Here is a 15,916-nt window from a genome sequence, read left to right as displayed (position 1 = left end):
TTCCAACAACTTTGCTTAAAGGTACAGACAACATTTCTTTAATCCTTTCTATTCTTACTATATAATTCATTCTACTTTCACACTTGCTACAGTAACAAACCCAACGATCTGGTATCTCTAAAAAGGGACTGCAGTGGGGGTGGGACTGCAGAACTCAGCAAGGCGTTTGGGCACATCAGGAAGTTACTGACATCCACCACAGTGACCCCAAATTAGCACGTGATGGGATACTCCTCAGAGCGGGGGAGGAGGGCAGTGAAATCGCTTCAATGGGACTGAGTGGCTGTTGATTTCACAAGTGATTAAGGTGATAGGAAACCGGAAGGGAGACAGACACCCAGTGGAAATCAGAGGCAGCCTGTTTAACCCCACCCATAGGCAGTGTTATTAAGCAGTGGAACTCGCTGTCACAAGATGGGAAGTAGCATTTGGTGCCTGTTTGGCACAGGAGTCAGTGACTGTGCCAGGCTCAAGGCCCAGTGGAAACGAAGTCCAGGGGGTAGAAACCCCTGGGGCTTGGAAGCCAGATCTTGGCTGGATCCTGGCCGTGGAGCCGGTTTCATGCTGCCAGCCCTGGGGAGCCTGAACTCGCTGCAGGGCGTCAGACCAAGGCCGGGCAGACGGGGGCTGCTGGCTTTGTTCAGTACAATCGTGTTTCCAATGAAAACCCAGCAGGAATTCCCACCGCACTGGACACGTTTCCAGCCCCATTTCATGTGGGGTGAAAGTTTCTGATTTTTGTTTTAAATAAAAAACTGGAACCCGAACGTGTCCGGCCCCATGTGCTGGTCTCTCACGTGCCATTCGCAGGCACAAATTCATGTTTTTGAACATTGATTTTTTTTTAACCAAAACACATTAAAAAAAAAACCTTGTAAGGAAAGAAACCGGTGGGCGGGGGCGGAGGTGATGGGGCGGGGGCAGGTTGTTTATCTGGTGTCGCTAAAAACCCAACATCTATTTCCACGAGAACTCGGGGCGGGGGGGGGGTTCTCCGGCTCCTTCCCACGACCCAGTCGGCGGGACCGGACCGGACTACAGCTCCCGGCATGCACCGAGCGCGAGCGGGGCTGCAGCCTCCGGACCGGACCGGACTACAGCTCCCGGCATGCACCGAGCGCGAGCGGGGCTGCAGCCTCCGGACCGGACCGGACTACAGCTCCCGGCATGCACCGAGCGCGAGCGGGGCTGCAGCCTCCGGACCGGACTACACCTCCCGACATGCACCGAGCGCGGCCGCAGCCTCCGGACCGGACTACAGCTCCCGACATGCACCGAGCGCGAGCGGGGCCGCTGCCCACAGACCGGACCGGACCGGACTACAGCTCCCGGCATGCACCGAGCGCGGCCGCTGCCCACAGACCGGACCGGACCGGACTACAGCTCCCGACATGCACCGAGCGCGAGCGGGGCCGCAGCCCACAGACCGGACCGGACTACAGCTCCCGGCATGCACCGAGCGCGGCCGCAGCCCACAGACCGGACCGGACTGCAGCTCCCGGCATGCACCGAGCGCGAGCGGGGCCGCTGCCCACAGACCGGACCGGACTGCAGCTCCCGGCATGCACCGAGCGCGAGCGGGGCTGCTCCGCCCTGTTCTCGGGGCGCCCCCGACGCAGCGCTGCGCTCCCGGGCGGCTCCGTGCCCAGCTCGCCGCGCACCGCCCCGCACGGGGCCGCCGGAGCCCGCCGCGTCCCAGCGCCCGGCCGGGGCCATGGCTGCGGGGCTCCGCGCCCGGGTAGGACGCTGGCGCCTGGGGGGAATCTGGCTCCTCGGAGCAGCCGCAGCCCGGGGAGGGACCCGCCGCGCCCCGCAGATCCGCTCCCGGGCCGGGAGCAGCTGGGCAGCCCGAGCCCGAGCAGAGCCGCTTCGCGGGATCCCGCCCCTGTGCACCCCCCCGGTGCTGCGTGTCCCGGGCTGTGCGGGGATCGGGCCCCCCGGGGCCGGGCCCTGCCCCGACAGCTCGGAACAGATGTACCTTGAGCCCCAAGGTGCGGGCTGCGCGAAGGCAGCCGGGCCGGGCAGTGCCGGGGGCTGCGCAGTGCCAGGGGCCCGGGCCGGGCAGTGCCGGGGGCTGCGCAGTGCCAGGGGCCCGGGCCGGGCAGTGCCGGGGGCTGCGCAGTGCCGGGGCCCGGGCCGGGCAGTGCCAGGGGCCCGGGCCGGGCTGTGTCGGGGGCCGGGCCGGGCCGGGCAGTGCCGGGGGCTGCGCAGTGCCGGGGGCCGGGCCGGGCCGGGCAGTGCCGGGGGCTGCGCAGTGCCAGGGGCCCGGGCCGGGCAGTGCCGGGGGCTGCGCAGTGCCAGGGGCCCGGGCCGGGCAGTGCCGGGGGCTGCGCAGTGCCAGGGGCCCGGGCCGGGCAGTGCCGGGGGCTGCGCAGTGCCAGGGGCCCGGGCCGGGCAGTGCCGGGGGCCTGCGCAGTGCCAGGGGCCCGGGCCGGGCAGTGCCGGGGGCTGCGCAGTGCCAGGGGCCCGGGCCGGGCAGTGCCGGGGGCTGCGCAGTGCCAGGGGCCCGGGCCGGGCAGTGCCGGGGGCTGCGCAGTGCCAGGGGCCCGGGCCGGGCAGTGCCGGGGGCCGGGCTGCGCAGGGCGACCGCTCGGCTGTGTCGGGCAGGGGACTGGCAGTGCCACTAACGTCCCGGGGGCAGAATAAGCAGAAGACGCTTTGCAAGTGGGTGTCACTTTGTGCCCATTTCTTTCCTTCGGTATCTGGTGTGCTGAGTGTCACCCAGCTCCCTTTGGCAGAGTCGCACCAGCCGCCACCCTGGGCCCTGCCCAGCGCTCCCTGCCAGGAACCTGCTCCCTCGCTCCTCCTTCCCTGGGACGGCCCCTGGGTGCCCTCGCTGCCCCTCCCCAGACCTTCCCTTCCCACCTGCCAGGCCTAGGCTCTGGGCCTCGGATCCAGCAACATGGCCCATTCCCTAGGCCAGGCCCCTGGCTTCTCCTGCATTGCCCGAGTCATCTCTCCCCTCCCCAGAGATGGAAGGGAACAGCCCCTGCCGGGCACCAGCCCTTCCCCTCCCGCGGCTCCTCTCTGGCCACCTCTCCCAGGCCCTGCCCAGCCCCGTGGAGCCTGGGGAGCGTGAGTGGGGCGTGAGTGGGGAATGGGGTAAGAGCTTTTTCCCCTCTAGGGAGCAGCTGGCCCCAGGGTGGGGGGAATGGCTGGCTCCGGGGTGCAGGGGATGGGGCCTTTTCCCCCTAACGGGTCCTGGGTCCCGTGGGCCTCCGTGGCTAGAGACCAAAAATCGTTGCTGTTTGATGAGTGGAGTCAGGACTCTCAGTCCCTCAGAGATTTAGATCCTGTTGGAGCCGGCAGTGCTGAACGGGGCAGCGTGTTGTTGCAGGTGCCGGTGGCGTTCGAGGATATCGCAGTCTATTTCTCCCCGGACGAGTGGGCGGCCTTAGCGGAATGGCAGAAGAACCTGTACTGGGACGTGATGAAGGAGAATTATGCGCTGGTGGCCTCGCTGGGTGAGGATCCCTTTCTTTGCAGCTGCACACATGAAAATCCCTGACTTGAAGAGACCAGCCCCAACGTCACTGAGCCCAGCAGCGACGCCATTCCCCTGGGATCCCCGGTGATGCTGTCACTGCCAGGCCAGGGCGAGGCGCACTGAGGGAGGCGTTTTCCCGTGGACGCTTAGGGGGTGTCCTCCCTGAGAGAGGCAATCATGGGGGCTAGTCAGTGGGGAAGCTGTTCTCTAGGCTGGTGCAGGACTGGCCCGGTCCTTGTCCTGGCAGAGCCCAGACTGGGGGCCATAGGGACAGTGCTAACCCAGCCAGGCCTTGTGCTGGGGTAATGGGGTTCCGCCGGGGCATGGTCCAGAATCGCAAGCCCCAGGAATTCCGAAACCACCAGGCAGACCCCAGAAATCATGAGATTGGCCTGAAAATGGGGAGATTTTTGTCAAAGCTCCGTGCAGGGGGGGTTTGTCCTGACCTATGATGTTTTCAGCTCCTCTCCTCTGCCAAGCGTGCAGGAGAATGTCGGGTTTCACGCTAAGGTCATGTGTTGACAGCGCTGGGCGGCTGGGCCTGGTGATCTCCCAAACAGGCCTCGGGGCCCCATGTTTGTTCCTGTGCCGTAGGGCTGAGGGCCTAGGAGCTGCTTTTGGCAGCATGCTAAGTGAGCCAGGGTAGTTCTGGCTGAGCAGGGGCCAGTTCTCCTCCCTGAACAAGCAGGGCGAGGTCCCAGCTCTGCTGCTGCTGTCAGGCAGAGCTGGTGTGCAGTGCCCGGGCAGGCTCAGCCTGGGGCACAGGGCAAGGTGCCAGGGAGATACGGGAACAAGCACACAAGAAGGGGTTCCCAGGGCAGGAGAGAGCAAGGCTGCGCCGTGAATGGCCCCAGGGCTTGTGGAGCAAGAGAAATGGTGCCCCGCTGTTGTCACAGAGATCCTTGGAGCCTCGCACGGCCAGTCTGGGGCTGCCAGGCAGCCTGCTCCATAGGATGGAAGGGGACGTTGTCATACCATGTCCCCGTGTGGTCCACGTCCCAGCACTCGGTGGCCACAGGAGACCCAGCTTGTGATTCTCTTCCCCCAAACAGGCTCTGCGGGCGCCACAGTGGAGATCACCTGGAAGGCGGATAAAGTCAGGGCTCCCCAGGGGAAGAGTGGGGGAGGAACCTCCCAGCCCTCCAGCCTGGGTGAGTGATACCGAACTCCCCCCTGAGTTGCTGTGCTGTGGAGTGGGGAGGCCTGCAGCGCAAACCCGCTGATAGCTCCCCGGTGTGTCAGGCTCTGTGCTGGCGAGGAGTCGGGCACTCGAGCCGCTCGGATGCTCTGTGTGAGCCGGGTCGCTGGCAGTTCGCAGACACCGCCCCAGCCCTGCCCCTGCGGGGTCTCGGGGAACGGGTGCTCTAGGTCAGGTGTTCTGTGTGCACTGCAAACGTGCTAGGTTGAGTGCCCTGTTCATCTGGGCCAGCCCGCCGGGGGTGAGGCTAGAGTGGGGAGGGCACCTCCCAGGGGAGATGGGTGTGTGCCATTTGGTCACAGCCTGGCTGTCCCGGGGGACCCAGCCAGGCCTGAAGCGCTGTTCCCAGCTCCCCAGGCCGCTCCCCTCGGCCAGGGCCACCGGCCCAGATCTCTGCATTCTCAGGGCCAGCTACAGCAAAGCTGCCTGTGATCCCTCCATGGGACGCCAGTAGTGGTGGAGGATGAGGAGACACAGCCCTGGGACCCTGTGGTCTGCGCTGGCTGGGCACCCCTAGGAGCTGCCTGGTCGGGGACCTGGTGAGCTCAGAGGTGCCTGTTCTCTGGCTGGGCAGAGGTTCACGCCGATGTCCCCGGCTCACCAGCAGCTGGATTTCAGCCCAGCAGGAGAGTTTCACTCGGGGGCCCTCCAGCGGCTTCTGGTTTGTCTCTGCTCAGCGGGCGAGACATTACTGGCGTGGCCGGCCTGTCGGGTGACTGCACGTGGGCTGGGAGCTAAGCCCACCCCCCCTTACAGGACCCGGCCTTGTCCAAGGCTGGGTCACTGCTGCTCTGCGGGAGGAGTGAGTCCTGGCAGCTAAGCGAGCAGCCCTGCAACGGCTGCGGGTTTGCCTCACCTCAGTCCCCTGTGACAGCCACTTGGTTAGGTCTGGCCCTTGTGTGATCTGTGGATTAACATACTAGCCAGGCCTGGATCAGCATACAGCTCCACCAGCGCCCCTCACTCCCGACCTGCAGGCCCCTGATATCCCAGCCCTGGGCTCCCTCCTCCCCCCCACAGCTCCACCAGCGCCCCTCACTCCCGACCTGCAGGCCCCTGATATCCCAGCCCTGGGCTCCCTCCTCCCCCCACAGCTCCACCAGCGCCCCTCACTCCCGACCTGCAGGCCCCTGATATCCCAGCCCTGGGCTCCCTCCTCCCCCCACAGCTCCACCAGTGCCCCTCACTCCCGACCTGCAGGCCCCTGATATCCCAGCCCTGGGCTTCGTCCTCCCCACACAGCTCTGCCGACAGCTCCCAATCCTGTTCCTCAGCCCCCTGATATCCCAGCCCTGGGCTCCCTCCTCCCTCACAGCTCTGCCGACACCTCCCAATCCTGATCCTCAGCCCCCAACTATTCCAGCCCTGGGCTCCCCCCCAGCTCTGCTGGTGCCTCTGACCCACAGCCCCCTTCTAGACCAGCCCTGGGCTTCCCACAAGCTCTGCAGACACCCCTCTCTCCCGACCCACAGCCCCTATTCCAGGCTTGGTGTCCCTCAGCCCCGGCCTGGGGTTCCCTGTTCGGTTGCTGGCTGTGGGGGGGCTTTTCGCACTCTTCAGCAATGGGACAGTTGTTCACCTGGGGAGCCCAGACTCTGCAGCCCGTTACCGTGTGGCATGAGGTGGGCTGGGTACCCCGGCCCTTCCCCGTCCTCTGCGAGTGGTGTCACCACGCAGAGAGCTCGCGCCTTCACTCCATCCAGGTGGCCTCTCCCGCATGCTCGGATAATGCGGTGCCGTTCTCTGCCCCACGCAGGCTCCACCGCCGCCCAGTCGGATGGTTGGGTTGCAGCGAGTCACCGAGCTGGGCCGTGCACCTGGGATGGTCGGTTTGTCTGGGCTCCTTCGTTCTCCAGGGTTCTCCTGCACCAGGGACAGGTGTGCGAGACACAGAGCTACCTGCAGCCGGCGCAGGTAGAGAGCAGAGGGAGGGGGCCTGGGACAGATGTGCCAGGACTGGACGGTGCTTCCGGCAGTGCCCTGGGCTGATGGCTCCAAGGGCTCCCCCACCCTATTGCCTTGGAAACGCAGGCAGAGCCAAGTTCCAGGCTGCTGTCTGGCTGCCTCGGTTCCCCATCCCAGCAGCTGGCTCATTCTGCCATGCAGGGCAGCCAGTCGCAACACTCGGCCTTCCCTGGCCAGAGGACCTGCTGTCGGCTTGAGTGCTGGGGAGGAAGAGGCCAGTGCCATGAAACCGTCTGGCTCCAGCGCCCCTGCACTGCTCCCATGGCTGCCCTCCTTCCCAGGGCCACCTCCAAGATGGGAGATGGGGAACGGAGCTGGGCCCTCCTGGCTGCCTCCCTGGGTGGGTGGTGACTGTGGAGGGCCTGGGTGCGGCTATTCAGGACTGTGGGGGTGGCTTGTGCTGCAGGTGGCGTTCGAGGACGTGGTGGTCCGATTCTCCCCAGTGGAGTGGGCAGCATTAGCCGAATGGCAGAGGGAGCTGTACTGGGCCGTGATGAGGGAGAATTTCGAGCTGGTGGCCTCGCTGGGTGAGGCTCCCTGTCCATCTCTTCAGCAGTAGCACAAATAGTCAGTTAACCCCTGTCCTGCCCCCAACCCCAAACTCCTGGCAGGGGGCCCGTGACTGAGCAAAGGGCCCTGCTGCCCACCGCTGGGACAGCCGGTCCTGCCCTCCCACCCCATGCAGGGCAGCAGCGTCAGTCAGCCCCAGCCTTGGGCACCACTCCAAGCCCCCCCCGGCCAGCGCCTCATCTCTGGCTGGGTCTGGCCACCTGCAGCGCTCCCTCATGGAGTCCGGCTCACCTGGCCTGGCCTCCCCGCTTGGCGACCAGCGCCATCCATAGGCCCCGGGATCCATGACCAGGTTGAAAGGTTCTGCCCTGGCAGAGACAGAGACAGCGACCTCCTCCTTCCCTGCGTTTCTTGGGCGTTCCTCACTGGAAGTGACCAACCCATGGGCCAGGCACGTCTTGTCACGGTTCCCCGGGGGGGCCCAGGGAACTCCTGCGCCTGGTTGCTAAATGCCAGGTAGTGCCTGTTCCACCCTTCGTCGTGGCCTGAGTGTGGGGACGGAGCCGGGACCTTGGTTCACCACCTCTGTCATTCCGGTGCTTCTGGGGGTTATGTTGGTGCCCATCGGTTTGCTCCTGGGAGTTAGCTGCACCGGGGTGGCCTGGCCTGGGAGCAGCCCTAGAGAAACGTACGCTCCGTGAGCTGGGGCTCCGAGCAGCTCGGGGGGCTGGGGGGTCGATGCCCGGGTCCCAGACTGCACCTCTAGCCAAACCCCAGCTGTCCATGGGCCCTGGGTCCTCAGAGCCCCAGGACCTCGGCTCCCAGAAAGACCCAGGCACTGGCTCTGCTGCCCCGGGGTAGCTGGGGGCTGTAGTGAGCCCTGCAGGTGTGATCCTGCCCTGGCTCCATCTTGCCAGTACACGGGCTGAGGGGCCGTTTCCGAATGTCCTGCTCTGCGTGTCTGAGCATGACAAGTCTCGACTCCCCTCATGCCTGTGACTCTCCTCCATGCGCAGGCTCTGCAGCCCCCAAGCCAGAGAGCAGCTGTGAAATGGAGCGAGAGGAAGAGCCCCAGCAGGGGCAGGAGAGAGCGATTCCTGAGGCCCCCAGCATGGGTGAGTGATGCCAGGGGCTCGGCTCAGGGGAGGCTGGGAGGGGCTGGGGGTGGATGTGGTCCTGTTTCTCGGTAGGGTGGGCTTTGACCTCCCAGGCCTGCTCCTGGCACGTGTCGTCCTGTCCTCCACTGACTGTATTTCCTCTGTGCGGTTTCCTTCCGTCTCGTGGTGGCTGCAGCTCCGTCCTGCCAGGGGCGCGGGCTGCCTCCGGGGGCCCCCCCTTGCCAGATTCTGTCCCTTCTCCCCCCTGAGGTCCATAAATTCACCCCTTACACGGAGCCACAGCCCAGCCCTGGCTGCTTCCTCCGCCCCCGCCCGCCCCTGTGCCCTGCCGGTATCCCTCGTGACCCTGCCCTGGTTCTTGTGCAGAATGTTTGAACCTCCATCTTCAGTAATGCCCCCTGCCCTGCCCCACTCCCTCAGTGCCGCCCCCCGCCCTCATCCCCTGCCCTCCCACCCCGCTTCCTCAGCGCTGCCCCTCTGTCCTCCCACCGCGCTCCTGCCTGCCTCCCTCCCTCAGCGCCGCCCCCTGCCCTGCTCCCTGCCCTCATCCCCTGCCCTCCCGTCCCGCTCCCTCAGCGCTGCCCCACTGCCCTCCTGTCCCACTCCCACCCCCCTCTCAGTGCCACCCCCCTGCCCTGCTCCCTCAGCGCTGCCTCCCTGCCCTCCCACCCCACTCCTTAGCGCCGCCCCCCAGTCCTCCCGTCCTGCTGCCCTCCCACTGCGCTCCTGCCCCCCTCCCTCAGCGCCGCTCCCTGCCCTCCTGTCCCACTCCCTCAGTGCTGCCCCACTGCCCTCCGTCCCGCTCCCACGCCCCTCCCTCAGCACTACCCCCTGCCCTCCCACCCCGCTCCCTCAGCGCCGCCCCTCATCCTGCTCCCTCCCCGCCCCCTCAGCGCCGTCCACTGCCCTCATCCCCTGCCCTCCTGCCCTGCTCCCTCCCTGCCCCCTCAGCGCCGCCCTCTGCCCTCATCCCCTGCCCTCCCACCCTGCTATCTCCCTGCCCCCTCAGCGCTGCCCTCATCCCCTGCCCTCCCACCCTGCTACCTCCCTGCCTCCTCAGCGCCGCCTCCCGCCCCACTCCCTCTCGTGCTAGACTCTCTCCTTGGCTTGCCCGTTCCCTGAGACAGCGTCTGGGGCTGGGCTCATTGCCCTGCGATACGGAGCTCCCCACGGCGGCCGCAGAGCGCACCTCATCGCTGCTGGCTGCACCGCGCTGGCTGCCCTCTCTGACATCCCAGAGGGGAAATCTTTTCTGCCCTTTCTCCTCCAAGCTAAATTCCCCTTGATAAACTGCTGTGGATCCAGGCTCCTTCCCTCTCGGGGCGCTGGCGGTAATGGCTGGTCTCTCTTTTTGCCCAGCAGGTGATGGAATCTGGGCTGGAGCTGAGGAGAAGCTGTGGGGAGCCCAGAAATCCCTGGGAGGAGCAGCAGCCATCCCAGCACCCCAGGGGAAGGCGCCAAATACCTGCAAAGACTGCGGGCAAAGCTTCTCGGAGCGGGGCCTCCTTATTGTGCACGTGCTGAGGACCCATCTCAGGGAGCAAAACCTGCCCTGTGGGGAGTGCGGGAAGATGGTATCCGGCCGGGCCAGGCTGGCGGCACACCAGAGGGCCCACTTGCGGGAGCGGACGTTCACCTGCGTGGCCTGCATGTGCAACGTCGTCTACAGCAAGCACATGGTGGACCAGGTGCGCATGGAGCTGGGCGGAGGGAAGCCCTTCAAATGCACCAAATGCAGCGACAGGATCATCCTGATGGTGGAGCCACCGGCAAAGCGCGAGAGGGGCTCCTTCCCCTGCCCCTACTGCCCCGAGGTCTTCCCCTACGCCTACCTCCTGCAGCGCCACCAGCCGCTGCATGCCAGGGAGGCGTTCTTCCTCTGCTGCAAGTGCGGCACGAGTCTGCAGCGGCGGAACACGCTTGGCAAGCGGTGCCGCTCGGCCGTGAAGCCCACCTCCTGCGCCGAGTGCACCCGGAAGGAGCGTCGCAAGAGCCCCGCGCCGGAGCAGCTATTCCCCTGCGCGCAGTGCGGGCGGCACTTCACCCGGCGCAGGTCCCTGGCCACCCACCGCCAGGTCCATGCCCGCCCGCTGCTGCACCCCTGTGCCCAGTGCAGCCAGCGCTTCGGCAGCATACGGGCACTGCTGGCGCACCAGCGGGCCCACGCGCCGGACAGGCCTTGCCGGAAGTGCGGCCAGGCCTTCGACTCCAGGGAGGCCTGGGACGCGCACCGGCTGGAGCACGAGCGGCAGAAGCCGTTCACGTGCACCGAGTGCGGGAAGGGCTTCACGCGCAAGGACAGGTACACGATGCACCAGTGGTTGCATGCGGGCCCTGCGCCCCTCACCTGCCCCCAATGTGGCCAGCACTTCCGCCTGCCACGGCAGCTGGAACGGCACCAGCGTGTCCACCGGGTGCCAAGAGAGGCCAGGCTCAGGACGAACGCACAGGCCTGCCCAGCCGGAGAGCTGAGCCCCACAGCTGGCCCTGCCACCCCTTCCGCGTGCGATCCTGGGCCAGGCGCCTCGCCGGCCTGGGCCATGGTGTCCCCACCTGAGAAGTAGGGGAAACAAGGCCACTCCCTGGTGGAAAGGACACAAGGCCTGGGCGGTGTCTGTGGCACTGTGTGTAGACGTGCATTAGAGAGTGGGGAGCTCTCGCTGTGGAAGGGGCTCTGGGCAGCCTGCGTGAGTGGGCTCAGATGGTTTCCATGGCCTGGACGACGGGATGGGTCCCTCGACTGCCCTGTTCTGCCCATTCCCTCTGGGGCACCCAGCGCTGGCCGCTGTCGGAAGCCAGGACCCTGAGCTGGCTGGACCGTTGGTCTGACCCCGTGTGGCTGTTTTGGTCTCAAATGAGCCCCTGGTGCCCAGCCCTGCCGTGCGGCCCGGGGATATGGTGAGAGCCCAGACAGCAGGGAAATGGTAATACCAGGCCGTTCTCCCTCCACCCTGTTGTAAACTCCCATCCGACTGACTGGGCTGTGACAAGCGCTCGCAGAATGGGGCTCTGGGTCAGGCTCTGCAGCCTCTCACTGGGGATCGCCAGCCACTAAGCTTCCGGGGCCATGTGCGGGCATCGAGCCCCTCCTGGCGTCACAGGCCATGCCAGAGCGCGGCGAGCAGAACCTGCCTTGGGTGCTGGTGTGGGGAGAAGAGGCGGAAGCTGGGGCTCCTTAAGAAGCAGCATTGGGGGCAGGGGGCTGAACTCCCCACAGGTGCTGGGGAGCTGCGGGAGCAGGCCTGGCTGCTGGGGCCCAGTGCTGCTGGTGAGGGCCCTGCTCCAGTTCCCTGACCCTGCGGCCAAGGGATATGCCATGGCCCACAGGGGGAGGGATCTGGATTCTCACCCTGAACCCAGCCCTGTGCTGCCTTAGCCCGGCTTCTCCCCACCAGCCCCAACGTGTTGCCCGCTGGCCTTGGGGCCGCAACTCCACCCCCCTCGCCCCATGCGGACGTAGATGGGAAACCAGGGCTAAGGGGTGCCCGCAGCACCACTGGATGAGAAACAGTGGGAGCCTCTTGGCTCTTGTGGGTTGGGCGCCTATGGGGGTCTGTAGGGGTGTGTGACATTATTGATATAATCTGGGACCATACAGAACATGGTTGCAAGCAAGGTGCTGTAGTGACACCAAATCTTGTGTAAAGGGGGTCATATAAGGTGTCTAAGACCAGGTTATGGGTTGCTGGTTATGATTATGCTGTCTGTATGTCTGTATCATTATGTAGTTGAAGTTATAAGTATTGGCTCTATCCTGTCTGTATTTCAAACTTATGCTGTGCTTCTGGGATACATCCCAGACAAGTGGGTGTTAGCTCTGCCTAGCCTGCTTGAAGGCACATTAAGGACCATCAGCTACTCAATTGACCCAGGGAGAGAAGGCAGATACGCCTTGTAACTCAGCAGGGTGTGCAGGGACTGGCCCATGTGACTGCAGACTCCATTTTGCTGTAATTTTCCACAGTAAGAACAAAGGAGTGTTCTTACACCTGGAAGTGCCTATATAAGGCGGATGCCTCATCTCCATCTGGTCTTCAATCCTGCTTCTTACCTCTGGAGGGACTTTGCTACAAACTGAAGCTCTGAACAAAGGACTGATGACCCATCCCAGTGGGGGATGTTCTCCAGAGACTTGATTTGAACCTGCAGTTTACTCCATCATTGCTACAAACCTGGACTAAGAACTTTGCCATCACTGTATGGAATTGATTCCATGTAACCAATTCTAGCTCTCATCTCTATCTTTTTCCTTTTATGAATAAACCTTTAGATTTTAGATTCTAAAGGATTGGCAACAGCGTGATTTGTGGGTAAGATCTGATGTGTATATTGACCTGGGTCTGGGGCTTGGTCCTTTGGGATCGAGAGAACCTTTTTCTTTTATTGGGGTGTTGGTTTTCGTAACCATTCATCCCCAGGACGAGTGGCACTGGTGGTGATATTGGGAGACTGGAGCATCTAAGGGAATTACTTGTGTGACTTGTGGTTAGCCAGTGGGGTGAGACCAAAGTCCTTTTTGTCTGGCTGGTTTGGTTTGCCGTACAGGTGGAGAAACCCCTTCCCTGGGCTGTGACTGCCCTGTTTAAGCGATTGGTCCTGAATTGGCACTCTCAGTTGGGTCCCGCCAGAACCGCATTGTCACGGGGTTGTCACATTTACAAGCTCTCCTCAGATGTGCGGAGCGGAAAGGTTGGTTTTGAATGAAAGCTGAGATGACTCTGTGAGCACCTCAAGGGGCTGCACTCCAGTCAGTGTCAAGCCAACTTCACATCCTTTTCTGCCCGGACCACAAGGCTGGGGGGAGGTGACAGAGCTCGGCTTTAATACGGTTTGTGATGCTGTCTCCTATGACCTCATAAGTGCACTAGAGAAAGAGAGGCGGCAGGAGCCTATGGGTGCATGACTGGTTGGAGACCCATTCCCAGAGTGTAGGTACCAGTGGTTCACAGTCAAGCTGGAATCGCAGAGTGAGTGGGGTCCCACAGGGATCTGCCCTGGGTCCAGTTCTAGTCAATATGGTCATAAATGATTTGGCTACTGACAGAGAGAGAACGCTGATAAAGTTTGCGGATGATACCAAACTGGGAGGGGTTGCAGGTGCTTTGGAGGATGGAATTGGAATTCAAAAGAATCTGGACACTCTGGAGAAATAGTCTGAAGTAAACAGGATGAAATTCAATAAGGACAAATGCAAAGTTCTCCCCTTAGGAAGGAGCAGTCAGTTGCACACACACTATGGGCAGTGACTGCCGAGGAAGCAGGGCTGCAAGAAGAGATCTGGGGGTACTAGTGGATCTCTGATTAAAAAGGAGTCAATAATACAAAACAGGTGCAAAAAAACCCAACATTGTGAGATGTGGCCGAGTTTGGATTTTTTCATACTATTTTGGATGAATAATGTGTGTGCCTCAGTCTCCCCCATGGTCTGCATGGTTAACAGTGTGGAGGGGAGGTTTACTCTTTGCGGAGACCCAGGAGTGGCTGATGCCTGGCTGTCTGGGACCTGGAGAGGACAATGGCCACTCCATCTGCCTAGCCCTAGCAAGTAACGACCATGGATGATCCACCCTCTGCAGGAGGCCAGTCAGTAGTGACCAACTGGAGGACAAAGGATGGAGTGGGGGCCAGTTGAGTTGTTACGTGTGGGCTGCTGGAAGCAGGATTCCCTCTTCTGGACTGGAGGTCAGAGAGGGCCCTGGGCTCAAGACTGGCCTGGATGGACTACGCTGTAACTCTGTATGTGAACGAAGAATGTCCTACGCTGTGTTCCCGACATCTAACAAACCCTCCTGTTTTACAGCGCTGGCTGAGAGTCACTCCCCTCTGCAGAAGTTGGGGGGGTGCATTATTCCCTGGGGTGTGTAAGTCCTTCCCAGGCTTCCAGTCCAGGGGGATTCGCTGCTGGGGGCTCAGGGTGTGATGCAGGGGTGCTGAAGGCACCAAAGGTTGGTCCCAGAAAACATGAGCTACAAGGGAAGATTGAAAAAATTGTTTAGTCTGGAGAAGAGAAGAGTGAGAGGGGACATGAGAGCAGTTTTCAAGTACATAAAAGGTTGTTACAAGGAGGAAGGAGGTAAATTGTTCTCTTTAACCTCTGAGGACAGGACAAGAAGCAATGGGCTTAAATTGCAGCAAGGGAGGTTTAGGTTGGACAGTAGTAAAAACTCCCTACCTGTCAGGGTGGTTAAGCACTGGAATACAGGCAGTCCTCGGACTTATGACACAATCGGTTCCTGAAAATTGCATCATAAGTCAAAACATCATAACTCAGAACCACAATCCATTCCATTGCGGGACCAAGCACCATCAGGTTGAAACTGTTATTGTAAGTCGAATCAGGATGTCAGTTCAGAAATGTGGTAAGTGCTGTTCGTTGTAAGTCGAACGTCATAATGTCAAGGACTGCCTGTAAACTGCCCAGGGAGGTTGTGGGGAGTCTGTGACTGGAGGATTTTAAGAGCAGGTTGGACAGACACCTATCAGGGATGGGGCAGGAAATACTTAATCCTGCCTCCGCACTGGGGCTGGACTGGATGACCTATCAAGGACCCCTCCAGTCCTGCAGCTCAATGATCCTGTGCTTCCCATGTATTCACATGACTCCAGGAGCTGGGACTTTATGTAAAATATCAGATATTGCACAATTTGTGGTGAGTGGTGGCAGCGCTGCTGCGGCAATCAGAGAACGACCTTGTTGTGGGAAATGTGCACTCGCCAGCACTGTCTAAAGCAGCATCCCCAAGCAAGGCTTCCTGAGGCATGCGCCACTCCACCAAACCCCCGGCGGTGGGGACAGGACAGAGAACTTGCTTCCAAGGGGTCTGCCTGGCAGGTTCCGGTTCTTGCTCCCCGAGGCCACGGGGTGTGTTCAGAGTGTGCTGGGGCAGGACGATACCCTCCAGCCGGCGCCTGCGTGGCCATGAGGAACGGGAAGCAGGAAGTCAATGCATTTCATCGCCGTTCTCCTGGCTGCGGGGGCTGAAGCCGAGGTCTGGTTTGCGAAGTTGTTGGCAGAGCTCTGAGCTCCCCAAGCCTGGGAGCAGGGCTGAAGCCGGCACATAAGCCCTTAAGTAGACACTGTACTACCCTGGGCGGGCTCCATCCCCCAGCCCTGTGTATGGGAGACCCAGCCCTCAGGGTGCTAGGACCAGGGCCCCCCCCCACCCCCAGCCACGCAGCCTAGGAGAATGAACCTGCAGGGAGGTGCTGGCCCCTGGGCAAAGCCAGCCTGGCAGCTGCTGCAGCTGGGAACGCTGGGGTCCCCAGCTCCTCTCTGCGGGTTTTGCAGGCCCCTCTCTCCTGTGCTGACAGCCTGTTTGCTCCAAGCCGCCTTCCCCCTTTGCGTGCCTCTGAATGGGACCCACCAGTGGAAGCCAGCAGCCATCTTGGGTCTGCTGGTGAGCTGGCGGCTGGGCTCTCCGCTGGCCTGGGGCAGGGCTGTGATAACATACCCAGTAACGAGAATGCGGGCAGTGGACTCTGGGTACTGGCTCGCTCCAGCCCTGCTCTTGGGCTGTCCATTCTCCTGTCCAAGGGGCTTTTCCAGCTGTGATTCCTGGGGTCTGCAGTCATAGCACTGGTGCATGGTCCCTGGAACCGGCCTGCTGGCTTGTGGCAGCGCTCGGATCCGGTAGGCAT

At 62.5% G+C, this 15,916-nt stretch overlaps 1 protein-coding gene across 2 annotated transcripts; it reads left to right on the top strand.

Annotated features, from left to right (window-relative positions):
- Positions 1 to 1,577: 1,577 nt before the first annotated feature.
- LOC127045859 (zinc finger protein 135-like) lies at positions 1,578 to 12,548 on the top strand. 2 transcript variants are annotated; one of them, XM_050942604.1, is made up of 7 exons: positions 1,578 to 1,738; positions 3,338 to 3,464; positions 4,540 to 4,638; positions 6,442 to 6,599; positions 7,057 to 7,177; positions 8,177 to 8,275; positions 9,638 to 12,548. In XM_050942604.1, exons 1-7 carry the CDS (start codon positions 1,715 to 1,717, stop codon positions 10,840 to 10,842), a joined length of 1,833 nt encoding a protein of 610 aa, XP_050798561.1. In that variant the 5' UTR covers positions 1,578 to 1,714; the 3' UTR covers positions 10,843 to 12,548. The 2 variants fall into 2 exon arrangements, with proteins under 2 accessions (XP_050798561.1, XP_050798562.1); XM_050942605.1 differs by lacking the exon at positions 1,578 to 1,738 and adding an exon at positions 1,913 to 1,991 and having other exon boundaries at positions 3,338 to 4,638; positions 9,638 to 12,546.
- Positions 12,549 to 15,916: the final 3,368 nt, after the last annotated feature.

The sequence above is a fragment of the Gopherus flavomarginatus genome, chromosome 2 (assembly GCF_025201925.1).
Source record: "Gopherus flavomarginatus isolate rGopFla2 chromosome 2, rGopFla2.mat.asm, whole genome shotgun sequence".
NCBI classification, from domain to species: domain Eukaryota; kingdom Metazoa; phylum Chordata; order Testudines; family Testudinidae; genus Gopherus; species Gopherus flavomarginatus.
The sequence above is the reverse complement of the archived record's forward strand: the minus strand, read 5'-3'. Positions and strand labels throughout refer to the sequence as shown.